General features: G+C 36.8%; 1 protein-coding gene across 4 annotated transcripts in view; it reads left to right on the top strand.

The window, feature by feature from the left end:
* The window catches only part of LOC135219528 (uncharacterized oxidoreductase ZK1290.5-like), a 334,332-nt gene that overhangs the window by 272,181 nt on the left and 46,113 nt on the right, over positions 1-16,038 (top strand). The window contains exon 6 of one of the 4 annotated variants that reach the window (XM_064256366.1): positions 12,420-12,590. The exons of the other annotated variants lie outside the window; for them this stretch is intronic. Within the exon in view, the coding sequence (XP_064112436.1) occupies positions 12,420-12,590 (171 nt within the window). The remainder of the gene's footprint in view (positions 1-12,419; positions 12,591-16,038) is intronic. 4 annotated transcript variants of the gene reach the window in all.

The raw sequence follows: 16,038 nt of genomic DNA on the forward strand, positions 1-16,038 counted from the left end.
TATACTGATACATTTTTTCACTTCATCTCACTAAGATACATATGCTACAGAAAATACTAATGTACTCAGATAATTGCATAGAATGAAGATTAACATGATAAAAATCATATTTTAACTGATAAAAAATTTCATATATGAATTGATAAAATTATTAATGTTTATGCTGATTGATTCGTTGATTTTTATGCTAAATGTTATATATCTGATTCATCAATCCATATACTAACTCATATATAACTGCAGATATTGGTAAGATAAAAGGTAACAGATTGATTATAGGCTACCTGAGTGTTTTATACATATGTATATGGATTCATATAATTATGATTAATATATGTGCACTTTAAATAGATTCCTATTGCGTACACGCAAAGATATATTTCGATTCCGTTATTTATGATCATTTATATATAGATTCCTAGTGTCTGTATCACATTCCTATAAGTCAAATGCAAGTCAAGTTTGAGTAATATATATAAAGGAGGAGGTGCCCAATCAGATGACAGTCTACATGCGTTTTATTAAGAAACGTTTCATGTTGTCACCAACACATCATCAGTCTGCAATTGAAATTCACAATTATAATAAACTTCAAAATTACAATAAAAATTAAAATATACTCAGAACGTTAAAATAGAGAATGAGGAGAAAACTACCTATTCATAAATAAAGTAAGAGCTGAGTGACTAAAAATGGTAAGGCCTGCAAATAACATGAACCTCACACCAGAGAGAGAAGAGATAATGAGGTGTTGGAGTTTAAACTAGGTGATAGGTGCTAAATAAACAATGACTCAAGGGTAGTTAGATGGGCAGTTTGCTTTGTGATGACAATAATAGAGAAATGTTTCTTGTTGATGGTAATTTTACAACTCTTTGCATGTGTTCTTATATTAGAGAAATCAGGATTAGAGATTCTGAATCCAGTTCTGTAACTTAATCCCAAATAGCTATAATACCGGACTTGTAACAGTCTACGTGAAGAACCAACATAAATACCGAGACATCTTGGGCTTTCAAATTTATATATAATATTAGACTTCATGAAATCCTGTAATTTGTCCTTGTAATTAAAAAACCCTCCAATTTTTTGTGGATTCATGAGAATAACATTGAGTTTTAAGAAACAAAATTCCTTTTCAATAATATTTTTGACTTTCGAACCTAAACTATCTGAATGAATAAATGGGATGGGTGTGTACATGGTTAACTTAGGTGCATTAAAATTAAGGGTGGATGCTGACAGATAGTACTTTGCTAGCAATTTACTAATAATGTTAAAAACCAGCTTTTTGGAAAACAAGTTCTTTACAAAATATTCTAAAACACTCAACTTCGAGATGGAAGGAGAGCCAATCAGATGTGTACAGAAGGGCCCTGAAAACCAAAGTAGATATTGCATTAATCTTAAAATTATGGAAACACGAGCTAAAAAAGTTGTTCCCAAGCCCAGTGAAGGTACTCTTTCTAAAAACACTTGTGTTGGCATGGTGGTCACTAGTTATTTTCATATCCAAAAAGGCCAGGGTGTCATCCTTCTCATTTTCCAACGTAAATTTAATGTTAGGATGGGCTTCATTTACATAATCTAAAAAAAGCTGGCATTGTTACAGAAATTTAAATGAGGCAAAAGTATCATCAACATTTCTATAAAAAAAAAAAGTGGCGTAAAATTCCCGGGACAATCACTAAGAAAATTCTCCTCCAAATGTCCCATAAAAAATTTGACAAACAAGGGTGCCAAAGGAGAACCCCATGGCAACCCCTTCTTTCTTTGATACTTCCACCACCTTAGTCTACCCCCTTATGTAGTCATTTCTGATCTTATCCTCTCTTGTCACCCTAGACATCCTCCTAAGCATTCTCATATCTGCCACATCCATCTTCTTCTCCTCTGCCTTTCTCATGCTTGCTGTGTTTCCGTACCATACAGCATTGCTGTTCTTACCACCGTCTTGTGAAATTTTCCTTTTAACCTCAGCGATACTCTTTAGTCATAAAGAACTCCAGAGGCCACTCTCCAGTTGTTCCAGCCTGCCTGTACCCAATGGTTTACTTCTTCCATACTTCCTCTAGCGTTAACAAAGGATCCCAAATACTTAAACTTGAAAACTCTCTTTGTTCTCCACCAAGCTAAATACTTTCTCTATCATCCCCCACATTGGTGGTACATATGTATTTTGTTTTAGAGCTACTTATTCTCATTCCTCTGTCCTCCAGTACTTGTCTTTATCTTTCTAATTTCATTTCCAGATCTTCCCTGTTCTCTGCGCACAGAACAATATCATCCGCATACAATATGTTCCATGGTACTGCCTCCCTTACTTCCTCTATTATAACATCCATCACTATGTTAACCCTTAAACGCCGACTGGACATATTGTACGTCGACTAAAATTGTCTGTCAGGGGCCAAGTGGACGTACGGTACGTCGACTACAAAAAGTTATTTTAAATATTCACAGAAAAATAGTTAAAGGCCTAGTTTGCAATTAAATCCCACACCTTGAGGGATACTGGGAGTTCACAGATCATGCCGTTGTTTTGTTTACAAGTGTTAACCAGCTGCGCATGCACGAATTTCTTTCTTCTCGCACTACAAAGCATCACTGACGCATCTCAGAAATTCTTTTGTTACTTTGTTGTAATTTTTGCACCGTTTTATATTAGCCGTTACAAAGAGTTTTATATGGGAAAATGTGCGCAATTTCATGTAGAATACAACAAAAATCACGATAAGTGCCAAAATTTCAACCATCGGTCAGCTTTGACTCGACCGAAATGGTAGAAAAATGCAATTGTAAGTAAAAACTCTTACATTCTCGTAATATTCAATCATTTACCTTCATTTTTCAACAGATTGGAAGTCTGTAGCTCAATATTTTGATTTATGGTGAATTTTCGAAAAAAAACTTCTTTTTTCTTACGTCCGCACGGTAACTGCCAAAAATCTCAAATTCTTTTGTCACTTTGTCGTAATTTTTGCACCATTTTATATTAGACGTAACATAAAAGTTTTATATATGAAAACGTGTGCAATTTCATGTAAAATACAACAAAAACAACCTATGGTTGTAGCTTTTATCAATTTTTAAATATTTTCATATAAATCACGATAAGTGCCAAAATTTCAACCTCCAGTCAACTGTGACTCAACCGAAATGGTCGAAAAACGCAATTGTAAGCTAAAACTCTTACATTCTTGTAATATTCAATCATTTACCTTCATTTTTGAACAAATTGCACAATATTTCAATTTAAGGTGAATTTTTGAAAAAAACATTTTCCTTATGTCCACGCGGTAACTCTGCCGAAAATCTCAGAAATTCTTTCATCAGTTTGTCATAATGTTTGCACCGTTTTATATTAGCCATTACATAAAGTTTTATATATGAAAATATGTGCAATTTCATGTAGAATACAACAAAAAATAACTTATGGTTGTAGCTTTTATCAGTTTTGAAATATTTTTATATAAATCACAAGAAGTGCCAAAATTTCAACCTCCGGTCAACTTTGACTCAACCGAAATGGTCGAAAAACGCAATTGTAAGCTAAAACTCTTACATTCTTATAATATTCAATCATTTACCTTAATTTTTCAACAAATTGGAAGTCTCTAGCACAGTATTTAAATTTAAGGTGAATTTTTGAAAAAAACATTTTCCTTACGTCCACCGAAAATCTCAGAAATTCTTTCATCAGTTTGTTGTAATGTTTGCACCATTTTATATTAGCCGTTACATAAAGTTTTATATATGAAAATGTGCGCAATTTCATGTAAATTACAACAAAAAATAACTTATGGTTGTAGCTTTTATCAGTTTTGAAATATTTTTATATAAATTAAAATAAGGGCCAAAATTTCAACCTTCGGTCAACTTTGACTCGACCGAAATGGTCGAAAAAGGCAATTGTAAGCTAAAACTCTTACATTCTAGTAACATTCAATCATTTACCTTCATTTTGCAACAAATGGGAAGTCTAGCACAATATTTCAATTTATGGTGAATTTTAGAAAAAAACTTTCCTTACTTCTGCGTGCGGTAACTGCTGAAAATCTCAGAATTTCTTTAGTCACCTTGTCTTAATTTTCGCACCATTTTCTACTAGGCCTTACACGAAGTGTTATACATGAAAATGTATGCAATTTCATGTAGAATACAACTAAAAATAGCTCATGGTTGTAGCTTTAACAGTTTTGAAATATTTTCATATAAATCACAATAAGCACCAAAATTTCAACCTTTGGTCAACTTTGACTCGACTGAAATGGTCGAAAAATGTAATTGTAAGCTAAAACTCTTACATTCTTTTAATATTCAATCATTTAAATTCATTTTGCAACAAACAGGAAGTCTCTAGCACAATATTTCGATTTATGGTGAATTTTTGAAAAAACTTTTCCTTCCCTCTGTGCACGGTAACTCTGCTGAAAATCTCAGAATTTCTCTAGTCACCTTGTCGCAATTTTAGCACCGTTGCCTATTAGGCGTTACATAATGTGTTATACATAAAAATGTGCGCAATTTCATGTAGAATACAACAAAAAATAACTCATGGTTGTAGCTTTTATCGGTTTTGAAATATTTTCATATGAATCACGATAATTAGAAAAAATTAGAATTTTGGTCAATTTTAACTCGACCGAAATGGTCATAAACTGCAATTGTAAGCTAAAACATTTCCATTTTAGTAATATTCAATCAATTACCTTCATTTTGCAACAAACGGGAAGTCTGTAGCACAAAAGTTTGATTTATGGTGAATATTTTAAAAAAACTTTTGTACGTCTGCGTGTTACGAATTCATGCATCATTTTGTGATAATATTTTCTCTGTGTTGCTGATTGTTTTACAATTTTTTATGTACCAAAATCATTGTAAGTAAGTGTAAAATATAACGAAAACAAAACTCATTAGCTTTAACCGTTTTGCTCACAGCGCAGTTTGTATATAATTAATTATGAAATTTTTTTGCGCTGTCATATATTTCAATATTTATATATGATAATGATATTTTTTTCATTTCTGATTGTTCCTTACTAAACTTCAGGTAATGATAAAAAAAGGAGCAAAATATGAACTCTAAATTTTTAAAACTAAGCGTGCTGTGATTTTTTGAAAAAAACTTTTTTTCTGCTTCGGCGCTCACTCCCTAACGCCGCCGGCATACAGCAGACACTTTTGTAAATAGAGGCTCGGCGTTTAAGGGTTAAGATAAATGGGCTCAGAGCCGACCCCTGGTGTATAATCCTACTCTCACCTCTAAACCCTCTGTCTGCCCAACACTGCTCCTCACTCTGGTAAATACATTCCAGTACATCTCTTGTATCAAATAAGCCTTTTCAAGGTCAATGAATATCACATATAGGTCCCTTTGCTTTTTCCCAAATTTCTCCATTAGTTGCCTCAGACAAAATATACCATCTGTTGTTCCCCTTCCCTTCATAAATCCCATCTGCTCCTTACCTATTTGTACCTCTTCTCTCAGTCTAGCATCTATCATCCTTTCCAGTATCTTCAAAATGTGGGACATCAATTTAATACCCTTATAATTACCACACTCTTGGACATCGCCTCTCCCTTTAAAAATTGGGATCAATATACTCCCACACCACTCATTTTGTATATTTTCCTGCACAAGGATCTTTATCATAAGATCGTACAGTATATCCACTCCTTCATCTCCTAATGCTTTCCGTGCCTCCACAGGAATCATGTCTGGTCCAGTTGCCTTCACATTCTTCATCTTCAGTGCATTTAGTACCTTTTGCCTGGAAAACTCTCTTATCTATTATTTTCTTCATTTAACAACTGTTCGAAATATTCTTTCCATCTCTTCACAATGTCTTCCTCCTTTCTAAGTACTACACCATCTTGATTTTTTATATGTTTGATATGTGTACTATCATTGGTGCTCTTATTTCTAGCCTTTGATAGCTTGATCATCATCTTTAATCCTTCATTTTCCCCCAGCTCATTATACACATCATTATACGACTTTGTTATAGCTTGGGCTACCATCTTTTTCACCATCTTGTTTTTCTTTCTGAACCTATCTCTGTCCGCCATTGACTGTGACTCTTCCCATCTTTTCTTTGCCTCCTTCTTATCTTTTACTACTTTTTCAATGTCTTCATCCCACTACCAATTCTCCTTTTCTTCCCATATGATACCAGATGTCTCTCCTAGCAGTTTCTTTCCATACCTTCTCATTACTGCTGTATTTTGTGCCCACCATTCTTAAACATCTTCAATTCATATATCAATATCCTCCAAAACCCTCCTCTTAAACTCTCTTCTTATCCCCTTCCCTTGCTAATTTGTACCATTTAATTTTCCTTATCCCTTTAGCTATGGTTTTTCTTTCCCCTTTTAGCTTTAAATCCATACATAACAGTCTGTGTTTGGGGGCTACATGGTTGCCTGGAATAACTTTGCAGTTCTTGACCTCCACCTGCTTAATCCTATTATACAAGAAGTAGTCTATCTGGGAGCATCTTCCCCCACTCCTATATGTTATTAGGTGTTCCCTTATCTTTTTAAAGAATGTTTACTATTGCCATGTCAAATGACACTGCAAAGCCCACTACACTCCCTCCTTCTGGGTTTCTCTCCCTAATTCCATTGCCCAATACACCTGACCAATCGCCTCATTTTCATTTCTGACATGGCCATTCAAATCTGCCCCCACTATCACCTTCTCATGTTCTTCCAGCTCTTGCATTACTCCATCCATGTCTCTCCAGAAATTTCCCATTTCTTCTTTTGTGCAACTAACTTGTGATGCATATGCACTTATAATATTCAGAATCTCTCCTCCATAAAATCTTCAATCTGATGATATGGTCATTCTTTCTATGCACTTCTATCACTGTATTCTTCAGTTCACCAGGCAGTACTATGGCAACTCCATTTCTACCTTGTTTATTTGCTCCACTATAATATAGCTTTTATCCATCACCCAACTCTTTAGCTTTATTTCCTTTCCATTGCGCTTCTTGCACACGCATAACATCTACTTTCTTTTCTCTAATCAAGTCAGCCAATTCTCTACCTCTCCCAGTCATGGACCCAATATTAAGCTGACAGTATTATTATTATTATTATTATTATTAGTTATTGTTATTATTATTATTATCATTATTATTGATTATTATTATTATATATTATTTTATTATATTATATATATTCATTATTATTATTATTATTATTATAAAATGGAAAAGTAAATCCACAATAATAAGATCTTGTTATTTAAAATACAAAGCAGAAAGCTTTCGATGACCTGCATGGTCCTCCTTATTATTATTATTATTGTTATTATTATTATTATTATTAATTTTTTTTCTTTTTTTACTCCATCACAGTCCTCCAATTTGGCTAGGTGGTATTTATAGTGTGGGGTTCTGGGTTGCATCCTGCCTCTTTAGGAGTCCATCACTTTTCTTACCATGTGCGCCATTTCTAGTATCACACTCTTCTGCATGAGTCCTGGAGCTACTTCAGCCTCTAGTTTTTTTAGATTCCTTTTCAGGGATCTTGGGATCGTGCCTAGTGTTCCTATGATTAAGGGGTACAATTTCCACTGGCATATCCCATATCCTTATTTCTATTTTCAGGTCCTGATACTTATCCATTTTTTCCCTCTCTTTCTTTTCAACTCTGGTGTCCCATGGTATTGCGACATCAATGAGTGATATTTTCTTCTTGATTTTGTCAATCAGCGTCACGTTTGGTCTATTTGCACTTATCACCCTATCTGTTCAGCTACCATAGTCCCAGAGGATCTTTGCCTGATCGTTTTCTATCACTCCTTCAGGTTGGTGCTCTTACCACATATTACTGCAAGGTAGCTGATGTTTCTTGCACAGGCTCCAGTGGAGGGCTTTTGCTACTGAATCATGCCTCTTTTTGTACTGGTTCTGTGCAAGTGCCAGACATTCGCTTGCTATGTGGTTTATGGTTTCATTTTTCGCATTGCACTTCCTACATATGGGAGAGATGTTATTTCCGTCTATCGTTCTTTGAATATATCTGGTTCTTAGGGCTTGATCTTGTGCCGCTGTTATCATTCCTTCAGTTTCCTTCTTGAGCTCTCCCCTCTGTATAACCATTGCCATGTGTTATCGCTGGCTAGTTCTTTAGTCTGTCTCATGTATAGTCCGTGCATTGGTTTGTTGTACCAGTCCTCTGTTCTGTTTGTCATTCTCCTGTCTGTATATTTCTGGGTCTTCGTCTACTTTTATCAGTCCTTCTTCCCATGCACTCGTGAGCCACGCATCTTCCATCTTCACTGTTTTTCAGATATTGCCCCAGTTCTGTTATCGATGTTGACGCAGTCCTCTATACTTAGTAGTCATCTCCCTCCTTCCTTTCGTGTTATGTATAGTCTGTCCGTATTTGCTCTTGTGTGTAGTGCTTTTGTATTGTCATATGTTTCCTCATTTTCTGGTCTATGCTGCGGAGTTCTGCCTTTGTCCATTCCATTGTTCCTGTGCTGTATCTGATTACTGGCACTGCCCATGTGTTTATGGCTTTTATCATATTTCCGGCGTTGAGTTTTGACTTGAGTATCGCGTTGAGTCTCTGCATATGTTCTTTCCTGGTCGTGTCCTTCATTTCTTGGTGTATATCCCCTCCTTCCATTATTCCCAGGTATTTGTATCCCGTCTCATCTGTGTGTTTGATGTTGCTCCCATCTGGTAGCTTTATCCCTTCAGTCTTTGTTACTTTGCCCTTTTGTATGTTGACTAAGGCACATTTTTCTATTCCAAACTCCATCCTGATGTCCCCAGGTACAATCCTTACAGTCTGGATTAGGGTATCTATTTCTTTTATGGTCTTACCATACAGCTTGATGTCGTCCATGAATATCAGATGGTTAATTCTGTTGCCTCTTTTCTTGAGTTGGTACCTGGGATCCATCTTCTGCAGTACTTTTGTCAAGGGAATCATGGCTACTACGAAGAGTAGTGGGGACAGTGAGTCGCCCTGGAAGATCCCTCTCCTGACATTAACCTGTGCTAGTCTTATTCCAGAGCTTGTAAGTATTGTATTCCAGTTGCGCATTGTATTTTTGAGGAAGCTGATGGTGTTTTCCTCTGCCCCATATATTTTCAGGCATTCTATTAGCCATGTGTGTGGTATCATGTCGAAGGCTTTCTTGTAGTCTATCCATGCCATGCTTAGGTTGGTTTTCCTTCTCCTACTGTTCTTCATTACCATTTTGTCTATCAAGAGTTGGTCTCTTGTGCCCCTACACTTCCTTCTGCAGCCTTTCTGTTGGTGGGGATGGTGTTTGTCTCCTCTAGGTAGTTGTATACCCTTTCATTGATGATACCTGTTAGCAACTTCCACATTATTGGTAGGCAGGTGATAGGCTTGTTGTTACCGGCTATATTTCCCTTACTCTTGTCTTTTTGTACTAAGGATGTACTTCCTGTGGTCATCCATTTGGTTGCAAGGTGATAGGGGATACAATGCTGTATTTGTTTTGCTATTCTTGGGTGTAGGGCCTATAAGTTTTTGAGCCAGTATCCATGGACTTCAACTTGGTTCGGCTTCAGGAATTTCTTGGTGGTTGTTTTCACCTTTTAGTTGGCTGTAGAGTCTTTTCTGGTTGGTTCTGAATAGTTTGTTCTGTTGGTATCCCTTATTCCTGTTCATATACCGTTGGATCGTATGTGCTTTGGCCTTAAGCCTCTGTTTTACATCTTCTATTGTGTTGTTTAGTCCCCTCTCCTGTACTTTGTATTTCTCGTTACATTCCTCCCATGTTTTCTTGCTTCTTAGCCCTTTTTTGCCATCTCTTTCAGTTTACTCAAGTCAGATCTCATCACCATGATTTACTTTTCCAGGCATCTTTTCCAAGGCAGTTGCTGTTTTGGTTTCTGTTGGGTTGGTTGTGCTGATGGTGTTGGTGTTTGTATCCCATCAGTTCTGCTACTAATCTTGCTCCTGCATATGTCAAGTTATTTGTTTCTGTGATACTGGTGGTGTGTATTATGCCCATCATTTCATTGACCACACTTGTTTTCTCCCTCAATTTCTTGGTGTTGCAGGCTTTCATGGAGGGGATCTTTCTTTATGTTCCTTTCTTGGTCTGCCAGCCTCTACTCTGTTTGGGGGGTGTTATTCATCTCATTCCAGGTGTTGACCAACCTTCTATATCCTCTCTCCGTCGGGTTGCTTCTGATGTAGCATCTCCATATTTCCTTATTATTATTATTATTATTATTATTATTATTATTATTATTATTATTATTATTATGATGATGATGATGATGATGATGATGAAGGAGGCCTTCTCTGAGGGCAGTAGCATTGAATACTATAGCTGTTTCAACTGCATTTGATTTATATAGAATCTTCTCAATTCTTCTTATTATCTTATTCTCGTCAGCATGTAGCTTGTGTATTAGGTTTCCTAAGGACATGTAAAGATTTCATTTGTTTTAGGTTTATTCCTCTAATGTGTCGACAGCGCACAGGCAGTCATCTATGAGAGTATACAGTAAAGTGAATTAAGATACGTTTTACAAGTATTTATAGCAGGTAAGGTCGTGTACAATCGGTGGGCGGGTCGGTGAGCAGGAATTTTAATTTGTCGTTGGATGGTAACGAAATCTATCCCTGAGACGTTGAGATCTATGTGGTCTGGCCAGAGTAATTTATTAGCGTGGGTTGGGTGTTGGTTGGGGTACCCACCTCCTGGGCGGCAGGTACTGCAAGCTGTCCAGGTGACATGCCTTCCGCTCGTTTTCTCGTGCTTTCTCTCTGCTTCTTCCTCTCTTTCTTTCTCTCTCTCTTACTCTCTCATTCTCTCTCTGCAAGTTCCCCTCTCTCTCTCTCTCTTCCTCTTCTTTCTTCTTTCTTTCTCTCTTACTTATCTCAATTCTCTCTCTGCAAGTTCCCCTCTCTCTCTCTCTCTTTCTCGTTCGCTCCTTCTCACTCTCTCTCTTTCTCTCTCTGCTTGTTCCTCTCTCTTTTTTTCTCTCTCTCTGCTTGTTCCTCTCTCTCTTTCTCTCTCTCTCTGTCTCTCTCTCCCCCCTCAGTCTCTCCTGTCTCTCTCGTGGTGGTATATGGAGTCGGTTGGTTTCTTGTGCTATTTCTTCTTATGATGGTAGGAAGAAATTCTGTTTCTTTTATCGTGTTGATAGTCGGTTTTTTCTCTAATATGTGTAATGCTTCAAGATAACGTAGGCGTTTCCGGTCCGGTGCATGGTTAATAATTTCTATGTTCATTATGAGTTCAGCTCTTTCTGGTCTCCTGTTATGCTTCTCCCTGTAGTGAATGAAAATAGCCCCTTCTTGAAGGTGGTAGGAGAGACGCTTGGAGAGTCTGGTGGTTGTCATCCCGATATAAGAATGGTGGGATCCATCTACCAGGCATGTGAATTCGTAGATGACACTCCTTCTCTTCAAAGACGTTTCTTGGGGCCCCGGGTTGTTTTTAAGAAGCAGCTGGCTGGTTTTCATATTTTTATAGTATAATATGAGGCTAATTTTATCACCGTCTGCAGTTGGGGAGACATTTTCACCGATTATTTTCCTTATAGCCTTTTGGTGTTTATTATTATTATTATTATTATTATTATTATTATTATTATTATTATTATTATTAAGTAGCTATGCAAGACAAATGAGTTGCATTTGTAGACTCAAATGATGGCTAAAATTAATTATTCTTGAATGAGGCGTGAGAAATGGAGCAGGACAGTATTGAAGCAACTGGAAAGTTATGGCAAAGGGAGAATAACAGATAGAAATACAGCTGGGGCCAAAAGGATGCTGCAAAGAACCTTGTAGACTGCCCACAGTGTGTTGAGCAAGGCACATCATAAACCTTATGGTATTTCCCTTTGCATCCTCTATGTAGTGATTGAGGTTAGGGGTAGAAGTGAAATCAGTGCTTGTTTGGACACATTGTTAAAACTTTGCAACTAGAATTTTTTTTTTTTATCTTTTGTTGATTGTTATCTCTTTTTTATTCTTTGTACAATGGTCATAAAGTGAGGATAGTATATTTATAGAATAAATATACAAGCATAGTTAAAAGGCATTAAATCCATTAGCTTCACATCTGGAACCGAAGTACTTTTACATTATGCATTACTATCACTCTACTTCCCTATGTTACTGTACATGATTTTGTAAACATGTTGAAAACTTCAGATGTGGTACCTTGCATTCTGTTTTCTGTTATTGTTAATGGTTGAGTAGATATTCTTTTAAGAAATTTTGATAATACTTTTACAGGTTCATAACTAGAAATTTAGTTTTTTTTGTCACATTCTCCTCTATTTGGTCTTTTTTCTTACTTATTTCTGTTAATTTTTTCTGTTAATTTTTTCTAATATTTTAAATTTAAGTGCAAATTTTTATTTATACAGTCTTCAACATTCATTTCATCATAGGGATATTCTCCATTAGCAAAAGGTATGCTTTTGAATGAGTCCGAGGTCCTGAAAATGGCAAAGTGTTATGAGCGAACACCAGCTCAAATTCTCATCTGCTGGGGTGTCCAGAAAAAGATTCCTACAATACCAAAGTCTACCAAAAGGCAGCGTATTTTGGAAAACTCTCAGGTATAATGATGAAAATGTCATATATGGCATGCAGCTTATGGGGTAGTTGGATGGTTTACGGTTCTTTATTCTCTAAAATCAGAATGGTGTAATAACACAAAGGCATATCTTCTAGAGAAGTACTCTTTTGCATGAGACAATCACACAATTACAAGATAGATATTGAAATTTTAATCCAACCTTACCATACTTTAAACTTTTACTAACTCACATTATTTATGGAATACTTTTTTTTACAGATGCCTGTATCGTGAATATTGCTTGGAAGTGTGATTTTTGGACACAATATGCTTTAATGCACCCATTATATGGGTACAGGGCATTACCACATAATTAAATGCTTTTATTCTTCATGTTGATCATAGTTTATTTATTTTACTTTTATCACTATCATGGAATGGTATTAATTTTCAGATAGCACATTGCCATCATAATCTCACAAATACTAATGTATGGAAGATATGAACTTGACTGGTGACTGGTTATATCAGTCCATCATGCTGTTTACATCCTTCTGTATTTTCCAAATCATTTAATTGCCTCCTTTTGAAAGAGGTTTATCATCACTTAATTGCAGTGACATAGTTTAATCTTGGCAGTAATACCTTTATCAGTGCCTTCATTATTTGAAACAAACCTAATTAAGGTAAAGCATTTTATGACCTTTAGAAATAGTGTCCCAGTACTACTGATACTGACGTTCTTATTGGTATTTGCTCATATCTGAAAAGCCAAAATTCGAAAGGAGTTCTAGCTGATGTGTGTACAATAATGCATTAAATAATCTCTGAATATAGTATACATATTTTATTTAAATTAATTATGCTTGTATTTTTATTATCCCACTTTAGTTACATCCCATTTTTCCAAAGTGGCAGTAATTTCTTTTCTGTAAAGTATTGCTACTACCCATAATTTTAAGATTGTTTGTAAGTGCTAGTCTTTTTCCTTTGTTGTCTTCTTTTATATAATCCTAAGGTCTTCCCATAGATTACCCCTAGCCTATGTACCCAGTGATTTGAGTAACCATTTCTGTTAGCCAGGATTCCAGACTGAGCTTATTGATATGCTCAGTATGTTTCATAACACACCTATTCCTTATAATATGTACATCCAAATTTTGTTGTCCAGGTGATCTCAGAATCATCAGCCCACAGGGAAAATAAGATCAGCAGTAAATAAGAGGCCTGCACTTGTTCCTAGATTATTAGGTCCCCCTGACCAAATTATTGTTATTACAGTATTATTATTATTATTATTTTTTTATTATTTTTTTTTTTGCCTCTATCACAGTCCTCTAATTCGACTGGGTGGTAATTTATGGTGTGGGGTTCTGGGTTGCATCCTGCCTCCTTAGGAGTCCATCACTTTTCTTACTATGTTCGCCATTTCTAGTATCACACTCTTCTGCATGATTCCTGGAGCTACTTCATCCTCTAGTCTTTCCAGATTCCTTTTCAGGGATCTTGGGATTGTGCCTAGTGTTCCTATGATTATGGGTACAATTTCCACTGGCATATCCCATATCCTTCTTATTTCTATTTTCAGGTCTTGATACTTATCCATTTTTTCCCTTTCTTTCTCTTCAACTCTGGTGTCCCATGGTATTGCGACATCAATGAGTGATACTTTCTTCTTGATTTTGTCAATCAATGTTCGCTTGCTATGTGGCTTATGGATTCATTTTTCGTATTGCACTTCCTACATATGGGAGAGATGTTATTTCCATCTATCATTCTTTGGACATATCTGGTTCTTAGGGCCTGATCTTGTGCCGCTGTTGTCATTCCTTCAGTTTCCTTCTTGAGCTCTCCCCTCAGTAGCCATTGCCACGTGTCATCGCTGGCTAGTTCTTTAGTCTGTCTCATGGCTCATGTATTCTCCGTGCATTGGTTTGTTATGCCATTCCTCTGTTCTGTTTGTCTTTCTCCTGTCTCTGTATATTTCTGGGTCTTCGTCTACTATTATCAGTCCTTCTTCCCATGCACTTTTGAGCCACTCGTCTTCACTGGCCGTCATATATTGCCCCAGTGCTCTGTTCTCGATGTTGACGCAGTCCTCTATGCTTAGTAATCCCCTCCCTCCTTCCTTTCGTGTTATGTATAGTCTGTCCGTATTTGCTCTTGGGTGTAGTACTTTGTGTATTTTCATATGTTTCCTCGTTTTCTGGTCTATGCTGCGGAGTTCTGCCTTCGTCCATTCCACTATTCCTGTGCTGTATCTGATTACTGGCACTGCCCATGTGTTTATGGCTTTCATCATATTTTGAGTTTTGACTTGAGTATTGCGTTGAGTCTCTGCATATATTCTTTCCTGATCGTGTCCTTCATCTCTTGATGTTTTATATCCCCTGCTTCCATTATTCCCAGGTATTTGTATCCTGTCTCATCTATGTGTTTGATATTGTTCCCATCTGGTAGCTTTATCCCTTCAGTCTTTGTTACTTTGCCCTTTTGTATGTTGACTAAGGCACATTTTTCTATTCCAAACTCCATCCTGATGTCCCTAGATACAATCCTTACAGTCTGGATTAGGGTATCTATTTCCTTGATGCTCTTACCATACAGCTTGATGTCGTCCATGAACATCAGATGGTTAATTCTGTTGCCTCTTTTCTTGAGTTGGTACCCAGCATCCATCTTCTGCAGTACTTTTGTCATGGGAATCATGGCTACTACAAAGAGTAGTGGGGACAGTGAGTCGCCCTGGAAGATCCCTCTCCTGATATTAACCTGTGCTAGTCTTATTCCAGTGCTTGTAAGTATTGTATTCCAGTTGCGCATTGTATTTTGAGGAAGCTGATGGTGTTTTCCTCTGCCTCATATATTTTCAGGCATTCTATTAGCCATGTGTGTGGTACCATGTCGAAGGCTTTCTTATAGTCAATCCATGCCATGCTTAGGTTGGTTTTCCTTCTCTTACTGTTCTTCATTACCATTTTGTCTATCAGGAGCTGGTCTTTTGTGCCCCTACACTTCCTTCTGCAGCCTTTCTGTTGGTGGGGGATGGTGTTTGTCTCCTCTAGGTAGTTGCATAGCCTTTTGCTGATGATACCTGTTAGTAACTTCCACATTGTTGGTAGGCAGGTGATAGGCCTGTAGTTACTGGCTATATTTCCCTTACTCTTGTCTTTTTGTACTAAGGATGTACTTCCTGTGGTCATCCATTTGGGCGCATGGTGATTTGTGATACAATGCTGGAATTGTTCTGCTATTCTTGGGTGTAGGGCCTTGAAGCTTTTGAGCCAGTATCCATGGACTTCATCGGGACCTGGGGCTTTCCAGTTGGGCATTTTCTTTAGTTGGTGTCTGACTGTGTCTGTCGTGATGTCAGTGAATCTTTGTTTTATTTTCTCTCTTTCTTCAGCCTTGACTTCTTGGAGCCATGTTGCATGTTTGTTGTGTGATACCGGATTGCTCCAGATGTTTTCCCAGAGTCTCTTACTTGG

The sequence above is a fragment of the Macrobrachium nipponense genome, chromosome 1 (assembly GCF_015104395.2).
Source record: "Macrobrachium nipponense isolate FS-2020 chromosome 1, ASM1510439v2, whole genome shotgun sequence".
NCBI lineage: Eukaryota > Metazoa > Arthropoda > Malacostraca > Decapoda > Palaemonidae > Macrobrachium > Macrobrachium nipponense.